Raw genomic sequence first — 18,573 nt, 5'->3', positions numbered from 1 at the left:
AATTTGCTCTGTAATAATGAGTCATAATGTTCATGCATAGAGTTCTTTAAACAGAACATGTAGTGCTTTTTGAAACTGCAGCTTAAGACAGTGTGTACTTGTCGTGACGCTTGGATAAACAATTTTCTAGTATATGTATTTATGTATATAACTAATTTAAAAGTGTTTTTTATCACAGGAATCAAACACTGAAGAACTTTTCTTCTAAAGGACATGAAAAGCCCAAGCTCTTGATAAAGAACTTCAGGATGTGACGATAAAATCTTGAAAGTAGAATATCTAGTTTATCAAAGTACGAGCAGGGTCCAGTGCACATCTGACGCTCAGATGTGTCTGAGGAGTAGTGAGATGAAACATCCCTCTTATGATCGAATTCCATTCATCAAAGAATTAAGATGAAATTAGCATAATTCTTTACTCGGCTGCATTCTTATCTTAACTCTGTATGGGAAACAAATAGAAACAGTGACACGTTGACACATTTGAATGCTTTTGTCTCTTATGTGAAGGAAAAGCTTATTAGTATGAATGATCCTGGGTATTTGAGTGGTATTTTTTTCTTCCTCATGTTATTTCTGAAAGCAGACAAGAAAAGCATCAGAATTAACATTTAAATGTAATATATCCAACTTAGGCCAGCTTTTGTGCACTTTTGAAAATAAATCACTGAAATGATGAGACAGAATAAAAAAACTACTTCCCTTAGTGATTCATTTCAGGGTCTGGGCTGATTTGTAAAATTTTAGACAAGAGTTACAGACAAATTTATTTATTCCTTTTTAGAAACACGATGGCCCCAGAATTGTTTCATAAATACATCAAAAGATGTGTCCTTGTCTGCTTGTTAAATAAAGTGGAGATACAGAGGGAGGATCACACGAAGAGCGCTACACACACATATATACACACACTTATTGTGACTGTGACAAGAAGCCTGAAAAGAGGTTGGCTGGTTAAACTCTTGTTCCGAGACAAACACATTTTTAAGGAGAAGGAGTTTTTCTTTTTTTTTTTTTTTTCGAACTCCAACAATGGCCATTCAAACCAGAAACTCACATCCTCTTCATAGCAGACGGCTAATGATCCTGAGAAACTGAGTTTGTGTAGGAGGTGGTATGAATACACACATGCCAATAAGCAGAACTCCAACTGTGTTGCCAAAAAAGAAAACTGAATAACAACACACTTCTTCCCCAAGTCCCAAGGGAGTCATTATGTGCTGTAAAATGTTTAATAAGACAATTAGGTCTGAGCGGTATGCTTTGTAACTCAGACACAAAATGATGAGAGTTATCTTTTGGGCAATATTTACATCTTTCCATCATTTTTGTTGACTCAGAGAGTACATCTGGATGTGTTAGTATAAATATGCTTTGAGGAAAGTCTTTGTATGTTCCTTACATAATTAAAAAGACACAGTTTTCCAAAAAACACTGTTGGTGATGAGATTATGATGATTCTTCTTTGAGAAAGGATGTGCTCAAGTCTCTTTCATCCCTGCTGAGTTTCAAATCTGGTCGTCAAAAATTAATTTGGTACGACCTATTTGCATTTAACAGCACTAATTAAGTGGGAGTGTAATTTTAGCTATTTTTCATGGTACAAATTTATTAATCATGGCTGCTTTGGTTTAATCATGTCAGAACAAAGGCCTTTTGATATTATTCAAACACAACAAAGATTCTTATTTGAGTCATGAATCTTGATGTGATTATATTTCTGGGTATAAGCATCCAACCCTGCACAGTTTTGTGGTTAAGTCTGCATTCGAAGTCACAAACACATTGTTTGTTCATCCTTGGGGCCTTACAAATGTCTTTAATGCTCTGTGTTCTTCATTAAGATATTCAAAAAGTCAACTTCAAAGTACATTGTTTTCTTTTTGAGCTTGTTAAGTGTGGTTCACTGTTCTTTCGTTGCTATTGTTGGTGTGTTGCATCATTTTTACTTCTCTGTAATGGTTGTAAGAGTTGCTGCAGGATTCATCCAAATGAGGACCTGGTGTGAAAATAGTTACAGGGCAACTGATGAACTTTCTTCAAAGAGTATAGTTCTGTTAAAAATAAATTAAACCAAGCTCCTTCCCCTGTATTTTTCTGCAAGTTTTTCAATAAAATGTCCTGGACAAAAACATGGTAAGGCAAGAAATACGTAAGCAAGAAGGTGAGGGTTATCCATCAGGTAAAAATATTGAGCATAGGCCAGCATTCAGTCAGCAGGAAAAGACAAATGCAGGATGTAAAGCTACACTCACAGGGAGATAATTAATAAAACAGAAACAGACTGGACATCAAAATCAATTACAAACATAACTCTACTCAGAGATGAGGCGTTGTGCATGAATGTGTGGTTCAACACAGACCTAATATACTAAAATAAAAAATAAATATAAGCTCATAAGCCCCCGAGCTCCATGTCGTTGAGTTTTCAAAAAAGATTACACTAGCTTCTTATTCTGATACAAAAAGATCAGCAGTAAGATAATTAAACATAAATTTAAATATAGCAAATTTTAACATAGGTGATCTGAATACCTAAGTAAATTTTAATGGGTGGTATTGTTCTTTCCCATATTTTAAGCATATATAAAGCAAAAAAATTAAAATAAAATAAAAATTGAACGTCCAAATTAAACCCTGTACCACGTACGACTTATTCAGATGTTATAGTAATCTCTGAATTTGTTTGTAAACCACTCAAAATGGTCTGTTCTACTGCATGAGATGTACGTGAGATCCTCACAAGACGAGCTGAAATTATGAGGTCACACTTGCCCTTAGACACAACACCATTTCACTCCAAAATGCAAAAAAAAAAAACGCAGTGGAAGAAAGCTGCATTTGCATGGAGACAGTGAGAGACTGAAAATGCTGTAGTATTCATGCCAGGCCTGTAGTTGGAGCTATAACTGTCTTGTACAGAAGCAGCTGAAAACTCTGGCTCATTGTTCACACGACAACGGTGGCCACAGCATTAGAGAAAAATCCCACTCTAGAGGCTGCTTTCAAGAGTTTCAAGAGTTTCAATATCAGGCTGGCTAAAAGGCCATCTCTGTGTAAACAGGAGGTTGAAAGGCAACAACTTTTAGTGTAATTGGTCCTTTAAATCCCCTATGACACATTCAGGTGGGCCTCAAACACAAAGGTTGAACATGATTGTACCCTTGACAGGCTTCTGGGGCAGTCCTGTCAAAAAGCTCTAAACTATTGTTCCATGAATTCACCCCTCAAAGAAAGTTGTTCAGTCTTGCAAACCCTCTAAAGAAGTCAGTCAAGAGGAGAAAGCCTCACACCACTACAAGCTTGTCTCTGAAATGTTCAATGTGCCTTCGTATATATTTTTCTTTTTTTATTGGGCCATGAAAAGGGTTTTAAATTAAGTCTAGTGGGAGTTGGACATGATTTCTTTTTATAAACCTGAAACTACGTTGCTTTTTGTTGTCCTGTAGAGTTCTCATGTGATTTGGTGATCCTGTGAGACCGCAGGCTTCAGAGTCCTTTCTATTGTGACATTGGTACAACATGTCACACATGCTTGTTCAAGCAGTGACGTTTACCTTAAATTTTGGAACAAAGTAACCAGGAGCTGTCACGGCTGGCTGCAGCCTTTTAACTCTGAAAGTCACCTTGAGGTCTGATTAGCAGCGCTGTAGTGTCTGTTGGTAAAAGTCATACTGTGTGAAACAAAATAAATCCCTTCTGCTTCTGACAGTAATGTTTTATCTTCAGCTTGTCATTTTTCTCCAGATAGTGAGTAAAAAAATAAAAAAAATCATGTTTTCATACCGTCAAACTAAAATTGCTGTTTTTCCTTTACCCCTTACAGTTACACAGCAGTTGCAATGCCAATGTTGTACAACACTCGCTACAGTTCCAGGAGACGGGTCACAGTAATGATCTCGGTGGTGTGGGTGCTGTCTTTTGCCATATCATGTCCCCTGTTGTTCGGCCTGAATAACACAGGTAAGAACGAGGATGAGTTTCACATCTACTCCTTGGCTCTGGTACAGAAATGTTTGACACATTGTGTGACTAGATTTGTAAACCAGTAGTGCTGCTGCACTGTTTTATTCATGAGTATTTCTGCTGCAAAGTGCATTGTGAAAATCCTTGTATTGGCATGTAACCACTGGTTCTTGGAGTGAGCCTTGCCCCTTAAGTTGTGCTTTTCACAGACCAAGAGGCTAAAGGAAGATCAAAGTCAAAAGAGGCTCTGATAAGAAGCTTTTTGAGCTTGTTGCTGACCTTCTCCTGTGGCTCACATCCTCTATCTTTGAAGTCTTACTCATTCCTTTGAGTGTCTCGAGCTGATATCAATTCTGACGGGACACAGACAGTTCTATATTTGAGCCACACAAATGCTCTCAAGCGAGCAGTGGCAGCAGAGCAAAGCCAGTGTAAGCCCATGGAAAACATATAGCAAAGACAGCCAGCTGGAACAACTGGAACTGGAGCAGTCAAGATTTGTTTTGAAGCTAAAGCAGCTCACATTTACATTTTTTCTTGTAATTTTTTGTTGTAAATCAAAGTTTTAAACTATGGAGGAGGAGAGTTTGTCAGAAGCGTGCATTCGTTTCAGTCATAGATCACAACAACTTCAGATTTAAGTAGTTAATGGACTGTATTGAATAAAATGCTCTGTAAGTGCACCACAGTGCACCTCTCTTCAAGCATGCAAACACACTGTCACATGTTTGTGTGCAGGCATTTGTGGCGGTTAAGGGTTCAGTGACGTGCTCAAGGACAGTTCAGCTTAAGGACAGTGGCTCAAAATTAAAGGCGTGTTAGTATGCACCCTTCATGAAGTGACAGAAAGGTTGGAGACGGATTAAAGGTATTAATTGTATTAAGTGACAAAGCAGAGGTCTCAACGTCTAAAAAGATTTGATCGATTCCTACTATGTAAACTGTGATCAAACTCAAAGGCAGTGTTGTAGTAGCTACAAAATGAGAGTGTTCTACCTTTTTGGGGGGTTGCAAAGCATTCTGGTCAGCATTTTTAAAATGTCCCATGCAAAAAAAAAATTAAAAAAAATGTACGAATGACAGTTTTTCGAAGATTGACGCAATTCTGTGCTGGTTTGGCACTGGTTTAGCTTTGTTGGCAGAACAAACATCCCATTCGAGGAGGTTGCAATGATCACTGGATTACTTCCAGGTCTTGACATGGTTTGCGGCACACCTTTAACCTTGCAGAGCAGACGGACCTGCCTGATTCAGTTTCTGAACTCCTGCAGGTCCATCTTATCAGGCTCCAATGACCAACAATTTCACTCAGCTAAATTCTAACCGGCCCAATCAGGGAAGAGAGGCGGGAGCAGACGTGACGTCAGCAGACTTTCGTACTTGTCAGCGTCCCTTTGATTCTTAAGTTAAATTTATAAAAACGGAAGCTGTCGTCTAACGCCTTTTTCACAGCTGTTTCTCGTGATGTTGATGTTGTTCATCTATTGTTTCTTAGAAGCATCGGCTCACATAAGCTACGTCATACCGTGGCTTGATGTGGATTGGTCCGTGGTGAGTGTGTTAATCAGAATGGTCGTCCAATCACCAGCTGCTGATGTTTTTTTAAAGACCCGCCTCTGAAAAACAAATCTGAAGAGCTGCTTCCCAGATGGACTAGTGAAATAATTTTGTGGTGGATATATGAAACTGTTCATCTGGCGTGTCAGGTTAGCACACCTTCCCCTACTTTTAAATCTTATTCCCTGTCTCTGATGAGTTGTTCATTTATTGAAGGATGATAGCTTAGGAGATGATGTTTTCAGAAGTGTTTATGTGTGCATTCTAGTGCAAAAGCACTTGTGTTGAACATGAATCTGTAAGATCTGAAATAAATAAGCAACAAGTTTAGAGTCAAAACCTGGAATGATAGAGTGTCTACACCTGGCACCAGATACACGCTGGTATTTTGAACTGGCTTAAAGGCTGGTTCAAATGAAGTGGGTGGTAATAAAAAATGACTGAACTGGGCTTTATGAGATGTCAGAGGAGTGACCTCCAAAATCCGTGGTGCAGAGCTGGTCACATTTCTAGATTTCTCTTTAAAGACTGACATGACAAACTGAGCTCAAACAGCTGCAAGTTTAGTCCGTCTTTTCTGTTTCAAAGTGAAAAGTTCACACAGAGTCACATTGTCAAATGCAACACAACAAGCCCATAAAAAGAAAAGCGTTTGGAATGAAACTCATCAGTCTGATGTTCGTACTCCACCTGTGCTTGCCTCCACAGCTACTCGTGATGAGTCTCTCTGTGTCATCGCCAACCCAGCCTTTGTGGTGTACTCCTCCATCGTGTCCTTCTACGTCCCCTTCATCATCACTCTGCTGGTTTATGTGCAGATTTATGTGGTTCTGAGGAAGCGCAGGAAACGAGTCAACACCAAACCAAAGCAGCGCGCATGTCAGGCCGCCGACCCTGTGGCCACTTCTCTGAAGGTGAGCTGGAACAGCAATTTCATACAGCAGCATTTTACCACCACACTTTTATAGCTTTGATGTGAAACTGAGGTTGATTTACATCTTTACGAAACCAAATACTGTCATAAAAACCTGTATTTTTTCAGCCATTGTGTGATAAAAAAACATTAGAACATAAGACCTGTGCCCTTTGTGCTCACTTTTTTCTTTATGAAACAACAATCAATGATTCCCCAACCCAATTATACGTGATGGTTTTGTGGACAGGAATTGTATTACGTAACAACAAACCATAAAGGAAGAAAAAACTAAGACTAGAAGAGAATTGATTTTCTTAAAGAAAACAATGGAGAGCAGAGATTATAAAGGGAAGTTCTTTTCTCCCACTTGAACATCAAGGAAATAACTGGTTTCAATAAAGAGACCAGGTCTAATCTCATCATTACAATTACTGGCACGTTCAGTGTCAAAAGCTGTCACGCAGCTTTAACAACTCTAGCCCCCAAATGACCTTTTGCTATTCTAGTTATTGATTTTACTGACAGTGAAACTCAATGGGCCCAGCACAGGAAGCCAAGTAATGCTTTTGATCTAGTGCACTACATCACTCATGTTCATGCATGGCTTTACAAAACTGTGTTTGAGTATGTGTGAGTGGTGTGTGTGTGTGTGTGTGTGTGTGTGTGTGTGTGTGTGTGTGTGTGTGTGTGTGTGTGTGTGTGTGTGTGTGTGTATGTGTGTGTGTGTGTGTGTGTGTGTGTGTGTGTGTGTGTGTGTGTGTGTGTGTGTGTGTGTGTGTGTGTGTGTGGTGTAGTGCTGGTTGGAGGGTAGGGCGTGTTGAATGAGGTCAGGAAAAATATTTATAACAAACAGAAGCTCAAAGGGAATACAGGCTGCACATTACTCTGGACCTTAATGATCTATGAAATGGTTTATTTCATATTACAGCATATTGAAGGATTATGTACGTAAGCCATATGGAGTAGAGGAAACTTATTTGAATAAAGATTCACTTATCCTGACAAGATTATGTCATCTCAGTGAACTAAAGTTACACTATCAGGTTAATGAAGCTGCAGCTAGACAACATTAAAGCTCAGGTCCTGTTAAAGGCACATTAGTGCCCCATGAGGCCTTATTCGACCCGGTCAGTAGAGGGACTTGTGCTTATATCTCCTTTTTTGCTGTTATGCAGTGACATTGTACCATCTCCTTGCCTGACAGAGCTGTCTCTCCTTTCAGGATAAGTGCACTCATCCAGAGGATGTGAGGTTGTGCACCATGATTGTTAAATCTAATGGGAGTTTCCCTGTCAACAAGAAGAAAGTGGTGTGTACTCTATTTATTCATCATTTGCAACACTTTTTCTAACTTGATGAAAACATAAATATGTGTCTTTTTTTCCCCAAAGAATATGTATCTGAAAATGTCACCCCTGTGCCTCTAAAGCAGGGGTCTCAAACTCGTGCCATGGAGGGCCAAGAGGCTGCAGGTTTTCTTTCCAACCAGAAACTCAACCAGCGGATTTCACTGATTACCTCACCTTCAAGCAGAGGGCAGGGACTAATCAGTGAATTCAGCTGGTGGAGTTTCTGGTTGGAAAGAAAACCTGCAGCCTCTTGGCCCTCCATGGCACGAGTTTGAGACCCCTGCTCTAAAGGCACAACAAACTGATAATAAGCATGATAACCTCTTTTTTTATGCTTATTATTTCAAAACTACCCGTGGTGCGCAATGAATAGTGACCATCTGATTCCATGTTTTCTACTGCTCATCCTTTACCCCTTAGATATTCATCAAAGATGGAGTCCAGGAGGGGGAAGATCTGGAGCTAGATGAACTAAACAGCGGCTGCAGTCAGAAGCAGAAGCAGCCTCAGTGCGCTCTCGGAGACACTCCGGCCACCAGCCACCAGCTGCTCATGCCGAACAAGGCCAACACCAGCCCCACCTCCACTCCCCCTTCTCCTCCCACTCCGCCTGAGGAAAGCCAGAAAGCAGAAAAAAATGGAGATCCCAGCAAAGAGGCACTCGGGGATCCGGCACCTGTTGTGACAAAAGCCTTTCAGACGCAGGCGTTACCTAACGGCAAGACCCAGACATCTGTGAGGAGCATGAGCAAGAGGAAGATCTCACAGCAGAAGGAGAAGAAGGCCACGCAGATGTTAGCCATTGTCCTCGGTAGGTATGGCTTAATGAGACTTTAGATGAGCTTAGACTACAAACTTAAACTATGAAGGTTAAAATGTGTATTTCTTTACAAAAATCACTTTTACTCTTGCTGATTTTCAGTGCATCAAGCAAGACTAATTAGACACCAACTCAATCAAAAAAGGAAAAGTCTCTCAGATTTAACTTCTGAAGGCCTCAATCAGGAGTATGACATGCGGTTTTCTAAAAACCTCAGCTCATTGGTTTAAATATTGAGGCTAGAATTCAATATGGGAGTAAAAGTCTTAAGAAGTCTTTCTGCTGTTTCATTTTTACTTTTTATTTTTTATTTTTTAAGTAAAATATTTGGGACAGCACCGGAGGGATTTATGGATTTGGATGTTTCCTTGCTAATGAAAGATTACCTGCTGTGGTGCTGTGGTGGAGTAGTAGCATTACCATAATGCATTAGTTATATGTTAGTCAGGACAGTTTGCATATTACACCATACTGCGTCATGGTACTTACCACCTTATCAGAGTAAATGTATGATGTTGCTGCCAGGGCACTCTGAGAGAGGAAAGTTTGGACAATTTTTATGGGCCATAACTGTCAGGGCTGCACAAGATATTGGAACATTTTCAACAGTTGATGTGCTGAGTCCCAAAATCCCTGAAGTTGGCAAGGTAAAGCCACAATTTTCTGAAACTTTCACTTGATGGTCAGTTTATGATGGTAAAATTACTGAAACCAAATGTTTTCTCCCTGTTACAATGGAACACAAACTCAACCTGTAAAATACAGTTTAAAAAACTGCCTCACATTGCACAAGCTCCTAGTCATCCAAAGTTCTCAGATGCTCCTGCAAGTGTTTTTATTTTGGTGTCAAAATTTGTCCTCTAGAGTCTGAAAGCGAAACAGGTAGTGATGCAATGTAAAGAAATGGTTCGGATTTTTGTGTTCTCTGTGCTTAACTTCTCCAAGTCCTCACTATAGATGTGTTCATCACCAGAACATCATTCTCATAACTATGTTGTTTTTTTTTTATTTGTTTTCCTCCAGGTGTGTTCATCATATGCTGGCTCCCGTTTTTCATCACACACATCCTCAACACCCACTGCACAAAATGCAAAGTCCCCGCTGAGATGTATAATGCTTTCACGTGGCTGGGCTACGTGAACAGTGCCGTAAACCCGATTATCTACACCACTTTCAATGTGGAGTTCAGAAAGGCTTTCATTAAGATCTTGCACTGCTAAACTGCATCATCGCCTGTCTGTTCAGACGGAAGGAGGAGTGATGAATAAAAGCATCTCTTCTGGCTAATACCTCATCCTGTTAAAGGAAAAGAAAAGTGCACCACAGGAGGAAGCAGCCATCTGTTTTTCTCAAGTTACAGAGCTGAGTGACTGAAAAACTGACGGTGTCTTATTAGAAGGCGTGTTGGCTCTTAATGTGAATTGTTTGTGGAGTAAATGTTCTCCAAATTGCTGAATGTAAAACAAGAAATGTCTGTAACAATGAGCTGTTTTATTGAGAAAAAAGAATATTGTAACGTTGTTCTATGAAATCATTGTGCTTGTTAAGTGAGGGGCCATCTGTGTATACCACACACATACAAAATGCTTTTTATTGTGTGTGCACTTTATTTTTTGATGATGGACGTTTTATTTAAATCTTATGGAAACCAAGTCAGTGTTCATAGCAGTGTTAAAACTGATTCATGAGCTCTTAATCTAAAACCTATCAACGATTGGAATGTGTGTTAGAGAGATGATGCTGTATTATGTTGCTATGCCAACATCCAAATATTTGCAATTTTATAAATTGTAAAATCCTACATTATTATTATTATTATTATTATTATTATTATTATTATTATTATTATTATTATGGGCTGTATATAGATTTCCAGAAACATTTACTGTGATTATATGCCTGCAATTAAAATGTGATGCATGCTACACTGCTCCTCTACTTGACTTTTCATGACATGTACATTAAACAAAAAATTCAGAAGATGTCCAATAAATTAAGTAATGTCGCACTGTATGTTGCCACATGATTATCAGTGTTCAGAGTGTGTACAAAGATACACCTGTTAATCTGTCATTCTTTCGCTGCCTTTCTCTTACTTCCAGCTCTGGTTTGCAGTGTGAGTAATGTTGTGTACAGGCAATCACTCTCTGCAGTGGAGTTGATTTTGGCCAAACTAATGACTGGTCTATGGACTCTGCAGCTTCCGGGTATAATCGTTTGGATTTTTTTGTGCAACCCCCAAAGCTACCCCCAGGGGTCCTTTTGTAAAAATCGAAACAAACTTGGCAAAACTGAATTGATAGTTGGAGCAATGCATCCATATATGTGTCTTGTTTTATTTTATCTTTATTTATTTATTTTCTGCAAATGACACAACTTCTGGTTAAGTAGTAAGGACAATATTTTTCATGACGATGTGTTAATGTTCTAATGAATATCAGCCATAGAGTACTAGAAAAGTAAAATCACTAAACTCTGTCATTGTCAAGTCCTACAGTCAAGTCTAGACAAAAATAATAAAGTCTATTAAAGAATAAAGATGCTTTATTTATGACCAGAATTTTGTGAGAGTCCATTTTGCATAGCTTTTTTTTTTTTTTTAAGATCCAGGGAACAAAAAATGTCTGTGAAATTAGTTATTTTTCCAGCACTGGCTGAAAAAAAAGAAAAAAAAAGATGTTTTCTTATAGAGGAAAAAGTGTTTTAAGCCTCTGTTGTCTATCGGCTGTTGTCAAGCCACTGAGCCAGGCTTTACAGTGGCAGAGGTTTGGCCTTGCAGTGAGGGTACACACCTCATGTGCAGAGTGTAGACTCTGTAACATCAGTTGATGGTTTGACCCCAGGCCATGACCCTTGACTGCATCTCTACTCTTGTTCTTCTTCAGATGTCCTATCCAATAAAGGCAAAAATGCCCAAGAATCAACTTTTTTTAAAAAGTGTGTGTGATGGAAAATAGTCTCTGGCTCCTCCATGGCAGCTGTGATGCAAGTCAGAGAAGACACCAGAGACAAACGGAAATAACAGTGTGAAATCCGGCGAAGACCAAGATGAAACATTTATGAACTTTAATCAGCATCTTGGTTTTACAGAAAAACAAACATGTTTACAGTCTGGTACAAAAAGTGACTTCAGTCTGAAAAGCTCATTGCTCCAACAGCACACACTGTAGGGTGTAAATTTTCTTATAACTCAGTAGTTTAAGGTGGCTAAAAATTTGTATCTTATTCTCAAGAATAAGGTTCAGTCTCTGTTGTTTTTGAAACAGTTAAAAAAAATATATAAACTGGCAGATAAAATTAACAGCAGCAGTGTTACTCTAAGATGTGGAATGAAGGCCATGCATAAACTTACTCACAGGCAGAACTGTCAGTGGATTTATGGGAGGAATGAAATATGCCTTTGCTGGATGAGGAATTGCACTTTTTCATGTGTAGTTGACATCACTGTTGCTTTTTCAGTCAACATAACATCAGTCTTTGTTATGACTGCAGTCAGAGAAAACAGCCAGGCATTGCAACATTTTGAGGAAGAACAATATTTACTACACAAAGCTAACATGCAGGGCAAGAGCCAACAACAGCATGATATTGAAGTTCCTGTAATGCCGTTAGCAATCACCGGCTCCAACCCCTGTGAAAAGGGTAACAAAAACAAGAGTTCTTACTCCTCACTGCAATTTATCACTCCTGGCAGAGGGGAGTCTCAGGAAATGCACAGTTCACCTGTTTTTGTTGCCATGGTGTGATTTGAAGTGAAGGAAACTAAACTGTGTGCTATATTGATGAATGGATGTCTGGGGTCTTCTAATTCCTCTGCAATGTAATAAAAGTAAACTGCAAGCTTCAGTGCAGAAAACAATGCTGGTGATAGTGAAAAAAATACTGGAGATGTTCTCTCTTTAGAAATGGAAATGAGTTACCTATTGTCCTGTTTTTAAAATAGCAGCTTTTAAAAAATGAATTGTCGTGTACTTTGCCTTGCATTTATTTTACAGAATAGCTCCAACCTGGAGACTTTAGACATCAGCTCTGTTTGGTGTAAACAACAGACACTGGACGCAGCTTTCCCGGCTGGTTCAAGTTTACATTTTCAAGAATATCTGGGGGAAATGGGGTTAAAAAAAGTACATGGCTTAGTATGAAAAACACTTTCTTGGTCAGGAAGAAAAAAAGAGTAAGCTAAGAGTGGTTAGCTCACTGAATTTGACTATTTTGGAAAGAGCTGCACTTGCTGTTTTGCCTCCTTTTTAGTAATGGGTAATGAAACTGTTCAGTCTAGCTAATGTGATGACACTCCAACTGATTTCTCAATAAAGGGGCTAAGCTGACCAGGATGTCCTGTTGGGCATACATTTAAATATTGATGGTGGCAGGGGGGTACCTTTAAAACCCCCCGCCCCCCCTTTTTTTTTTTGTTTGGATAGTCTCCAAACCATTTTTTGCTGATTAATGATTAAAGCATTACAAAAAATTACAATTAGCTTGGCTGTTACCTTATTTGTCATGTCTAACAAAAAGAAATAAGGTATTTGGATCTTCACCTACACATTGACAGTGAGAAAGGTATATATTCAAATATCGTCCCTCTCTTTCATCTTAACATTGGTTTTTCTTTTCAGTATTTCAGTGATGAAGATTATTAGATTTCACGCAGCATGGGGGACAGCTACATTTTCACTTCCAGTCAGTAAGGAAACACATGGAATACAAAAAGGCTGATCCTTCCTGATTACTGCATATACTACTCTGATCTTGTTTCATTTTCTCTTCCAGGAAGAGAATAGTATCAGTAGAAGGCGAGTTTTGTCAGTTTCTCCGAGTCCCTCCAGGCAGCAGCTGACTGATGTGATGTACCTGATCACACAGCTTAATGGACTTCCACTCAGCGCGAGGACATCTGGATCCTGTTTGCCCTCTAGCTAAGACTATCAGAGACAAGATTTCAGGAAAAAGCATGGACAAAGGTTTTCTGATGAAAATTACAAGAAAAAAGCTATAATTTCTGTTAGCACAGCAGTTAAAACTGTAATGCCTTTGAGTGGACGCTTCCACTGGGAGGACAGCATCATTTTGCTGTCTGCAACACAAAAAGGTAACAAGCTTGGAAGCTTGTCTTTAGTCAGACACATGATTAACCTGACTAGTCGAATGAACAAATAGTTTTTTGTTTTTTGTTTTTTTTTATCATGTTGATCTGAAACACTGGTTACATGTTGTGTCTGTTTTGCCTCATGAGTTGAGCTGTAGCTAATGCCCACTACCTGAATGCTGTTTACTCAACAACCACAATGTATCAAGCACAGATGATGGGTGGTAGTTTGCAGTGTGTGTTGGTTTGGTTGTGTTGATCATGATCAGTTTTGCATCAAACACACCAGATATGTCTGCAGTCCAGCTCTGCTTCATTGCATATTGACTGTGTTTGTCGGTGCACACAGGCTGCGTGTTCAGTCTGACAAGCCGCATGACTGACGGTTAAAATACACCGGATGCGGTGCGTCTGCGTTCCCATTCGGATCAAATAGGTTCCATTCAAGTCAATGTGTCAACTCACACTGGATCCGTTCTGTTGCAGTACGTCTGTGTGGCTGGTCTGTCATCTTGCAAGTAAACAGATGTGGACCTGTTTCAGTCTGTCAGTCATACAGCTTGTCAGACTGAACATGTACCAAGTGTAAGTTGACAAACGAGACAAGATGCAACACAACAGAGTAGCACTGCAGACGCACCTGGTGTATTTCAGGCGTGACAGACAGCAGGAGTTGTGAGACTGAGAACTTCCCGTGCTTCCCACTCTGTTGATAAGTCTCTTTTCATTCAAGTAAACAGGTGATTTTAGGCAGTTACCAGTCATGATTTCCTGTCCCGCTGAATTTTTGCATCACAGCTCCAGTGTCTGAAAAAAAAAAAAAAAGCATGGCTGCATATTTCTCAAAGGGCAACATCTGGTTAAGAAAAATGAAGCCTATGCAGGAGTGCTAAAAGTTGCTGTTGATCAGGGATCCGTTTGAGGATGGCTGCAGTAAGACCTGAAGTCATGTACGCACCAACCCACAATAACAGACTTTAAAAAGCATTAAAAAAGCCAATACACAGCCTGGTTCAAAAACCTGCCACACAGTTTGCTAGCATGAATTTGTGTGTGTGTGTGAGTGTGGTGGTGGTGGTGGGTGGGGGTCTTAAGTCTGCGGTTTTAAAGACACTAGGATCTTTTCATTGTCCAATCAGGGACACAGCTTAGCTCACATAACCAATGGGCGCCCTGCACCTATAGGTGTAAAAGAAAAAAGCTGGCGCCATATCAAATGAGGCTGTGTACGCAGATAGGTTTCATTTCACGGTATCAGAAAGATACCAGTATTACCTGCGTCCTACCAGACCAGCCAAGAAGCGGGACGCAATGGAGCAGATCCAGTGTAAGTTGACAGATTGACCTGAATGGCAACCTATATGATCTGGTGCCATGATGGTGCGGAGATGGACTGGAGACGCATCTGGTGTATTTCAGCTGTTATGCAGTCAGAAGGATACACAGGTATGTAGATATTAACCTGAAAGCAGGGCTGAAACCTGCTGGTGCTAGCTCAGTCAAATGTTGCCACAGAGCAATTGTACATGGATTACCAACAGACTTTGTTACCCCATGTGTTCAGCCATAGTAAAAAATTAAGTAAATGAATAAATACAGGAAAAGGGGAGGGGGTGGAGGTGTTGTATGGTAAAACTAATATACTTAAATTTCTGTTGAAATCAAATGAGCCACTTGGGAATTTCCTGAGAAGAAACCGGTCATCTAATGATGTAGATGTCACAGTCACATGCTCTTTTCTTTCAGTCTGGTTTGTGAGCAGGTTTTCCCGGCACAAATCCACATATGAGCCACATGAACTCTGCTATTTATAGATCTTTCATACACATGTGTGACATGTGTATATATGGTATCCCTATCCCCAGGAGTTTCCCTTGCTGCAATAGGACCTGCACCAATCATGTCTGACAAGCACAATGTTGCTCAGTCTGTTGAGCTACTGAACAGCTACCAGCTACTGAATCATTTTAATTAGCAGCTGCACATGTGAATTTTCTTTTTTCTCTCCTTTTTTAATTTATTCTGTTTGTTTGTTTTTCAGGTAAGTGCTATTGTTTACCAATGCTTCTGTTACTTATGGTAAAGCCTACCACAGTTACAATACTGTAGTATCATTTTTCTTCACAGTTTAGATTCTTGATAAGCTCTTTCCTAACGGGTTGTGGCTCTTTTTAGGTATCTATTAAACAGTGTGTGGCATTTGAACAAAGGTTTAACATCATTAATGCATCAAAGGTAAAGATACGTGTCTCAAGGTAAATATAAAACCCCACTAATAATCACAGTCCCGCAGACAAAGACCACAAAATTGCTAGCATGTTAAGTGTTCATTTCTCATAATGCTAATGTAGTCTTTTTGTACCCATTCATTCATGTGTACTCAGTCTATTAACAGCTGTGGTTTTGATCCCTCTTTTATCAATGCTGCTGAGAGGCGGCTCTGTGTTTCTGATTAAATTTCTGATTACACCAGGGGAAGTCTCTGAGCGCTGGCCAGCCTGCTCCCCTCACTACCTTCTGTGTCACTCTTAACTGAGCGCCCCAGGGCTCCAATTCCAGCATCATGGATACACTCCAGCTCTGATCTTTAAAATAGGACGACTCTCTTGGACCATGCATCTCCACACTCTCCAGTCCTCTTCGATCTCCAGCCTGTTTCTTAATGACGCATGACGAAACCATGGCACTCATCTCTGATTAATGTGTTTCAGGCCACACTGTTGACTCCGCAGTGAGGGATGTCAAAGATTACGTCAAGAACAGGGAAGGTAACCTTGGAAGTTGACTGTGCATGACAGAAGACTCAAACTCAAGGCCTCTGAGGACAGGTTTCCTTGCTCTTCCTTTTGTCCTCCCACTTTAATCTCCAGTGGGTGTGTTCTCTCATCACCCTTGTGTTGTTTGTACCACTGCAGACCTTGCTGACAGGCATGTCCAAAAATAGTCCCACAGGATGAAGAAGAATAGTTCGAACAGAGGTTGAGCTCTGGTGATTGTATGCTAAGGCATTTAGGGCACTCTAAATTAACTGGATCTGTGAATTATTAAACCCTCCTCTGATAGCAAGAGCTGAGTCTATGAGTTTGATTACTGCTGGACAATCAACAAACAGCTTTACTCTGTGCTTTGGACTGCTTAGCTCTGTCCTCAGTAAGTAAAGTGGGAACAAAATAGAAATACCTTTGGGAGGTATGGTAGTTACCCTTGTAAGTTCAGTTTGAATGCATTATGTTATTTGCAGAGAATATATACAGATATGGTCAAAATTTTATGACCAGTTGAAAATTTGCATGAATTCACATTTTGAACTGTTAGATCGTAAACAGTTTTTGAGTAGAGTTTCAAAATGCAAAAAGAAGGGATGGAGGTGAGACAAAAGCAACAAAAAGGTTAGCAATTTTCAACCGGAAATCAACAATTAAACTGAAATAGGTTGATCATTATTTGATCAAAAGTTCAAGACCACAACCTCTAAAAGCCAAAATCTGCACAAAAGTGATGATTTAATGTCACTCTCTGTTAGATATTCTTACTGTCATGACCTCCTGATGGCAGAGGCTAAAAAGCTGTCTCTCTTTGAATGCGGGTGAGCTGTTAAGCTACTAAGGTTGGACGTAGAATGACAATCACCCTGAGAGTTATTGCAACAAAAAAGTCAAGTGGTAGACCCAAAAAATTTCACTGGCGCAGAGCCGGATGATTTGATTAGCTGTCTGTCAAGACCAGTGGCTGCTGCTGGTCAGTCAAGGAGGGGAAGCCCATTTTTTTCCGGCCTACATCATAAATTTGTTTATTCATTTAAACGTATATTCTACCCTCCGGTTCTTTTCAAGAAAATGATCTGTGACCCTGTCGTACCAACCAGGTGTTTTTTCCAGGGATTTTACCAGTGTTCTCTCAATGGCCAGCAGAGCTAGACTGCTTAAACGGCCTTGGCCCATTGCAGGTGTAAGACTTGAGCCGCTCAAAACAGGAGAAGCTCCTCTCTACAGAAGATGCTCCAGTGAAGGGTAATACTACAAGACCGCTGACTGGCTCATTTCACTGTCAATCAAAAAGCGATTTGACCTTAGACAGATGATCCAATCATCAGAAGCCTGGCGTCCAGGCCAGCCCACTGCCTCATAGACCCCCAGAGACGCTGAGCGTCTGATGGGCGGGGCAAAGCCCAAAGTTTATCCAATGACCGTCCAGTTTCTACAGTGGAACAACCCACTCTACGCTTCCCGGCTGAAGTCAGAAAATGCTGAGCGCCCCACTGCGGGGATGAATGAGAAGGAGGTCGAGCCAGTCACCTGTGATAGGTAGCTGATTCTGAACAAAAGATGAAGGAATTCCAGCGCATATTTTGTCAATGAAATGTACACACAGCAGTACATATCACCACTTTTTAGGGGACATTTTAGTAGAAGCTGAGCTTCCCTTGCAGTCTTAGAGCAATTGCCACTAGTCGAGACACAGGACGATCCTCGACCCAAGTTAAGGCTGTTACTGGTGCCGACTGCAGCCCAGTAACCATCAGACAGCAGAAGGGCTTGAAGAACAAGAGATGTCTTTAAAGGCTCCTTCAACACCACAGAAACACGTTTGGTCTTAGCCAGAAGCACCAAACATGGGACATTAAAAGGTGCAAGAAAGTTTTATTCTCTGACGAGGAAAAATTGACCCTGACAGTCCCAATGGCTTCCAACATTACTGGCATGACGAGGAGATCCCACTCCAGATGTTTTCTAATTGGCATTGGGGATACTTTTTCCTTCAATGTAACAATTAGGTCCAGGTTGTGCAGGGGCGTCAAATGGCGGCTGGCAATTTGACGATGTTGCAGGGAGCATCCCCCATGATTGAGCGCCCTGGTCTGTGTAGTAATGACTGGG

At 40.3% G+C, this 18,573-nt stretch overlaps 1 protein-coding gene across 1 annotated transcript in view; it reads left to right on the top strand.

The window, feature by feature from the left end:
• The window catches only part of drd2a (dopamine receptor D2a), a 51,804-nt gene extending 40,643 nt beyond the window's left edge, over positions 1–11,161 (top strand). Inside the window, exons 4-8 of the mRNA XM_074680281.1 lie at positions 3,826–3,962; positions 6,231–6,436; positions 7,661–7,747; positions 8,208–8,598; positions 9,631–11,161. Coding sequence (XP_074536382.1) covers positions 3,826–3,962; positions 6,231–6,436; positions 7,661–7,747; positions 8,208–8,598; positions 9,631–9,827 — 1,018 coding nt within the window. The 3' untranslated portion in view covers positions 9,828–11,161. The remainder of the gene's footprint in view (positions 1–3,825; positions 3,963–6,230; positions 6,437–7,660; positions 7,748–8,207; positions 8,599–9,630) is intronic.
• The last annotated feature ends 7,412 nt before the right edge of the window (positions 11,162–18,573 follow it).

The sequence above is a fragment of the Halichoeres trimaculatus genome, unplaced genomic scaffold (assembly GCF_033239565.1).
Source record: "Halichoeres trimaculatus isolate MK-OKI-2021-1 unplaced genomic scaffold, fHalTri1.1 fHalTri1_scaffold_9, whole genome shotgun sequence".
Taxonomy (NCBI): Eukaryota; Metazoa; Chordata; class Actinopteri; order Labriformes; family Labridae; genus Halichoeres; species Halichoeres trimaculatus.
The sequence above is the reverse complement of the archived record's forward strand: the minus strand, read 5'-3'. Positions and strand labels throughout refer to the sequence as shown.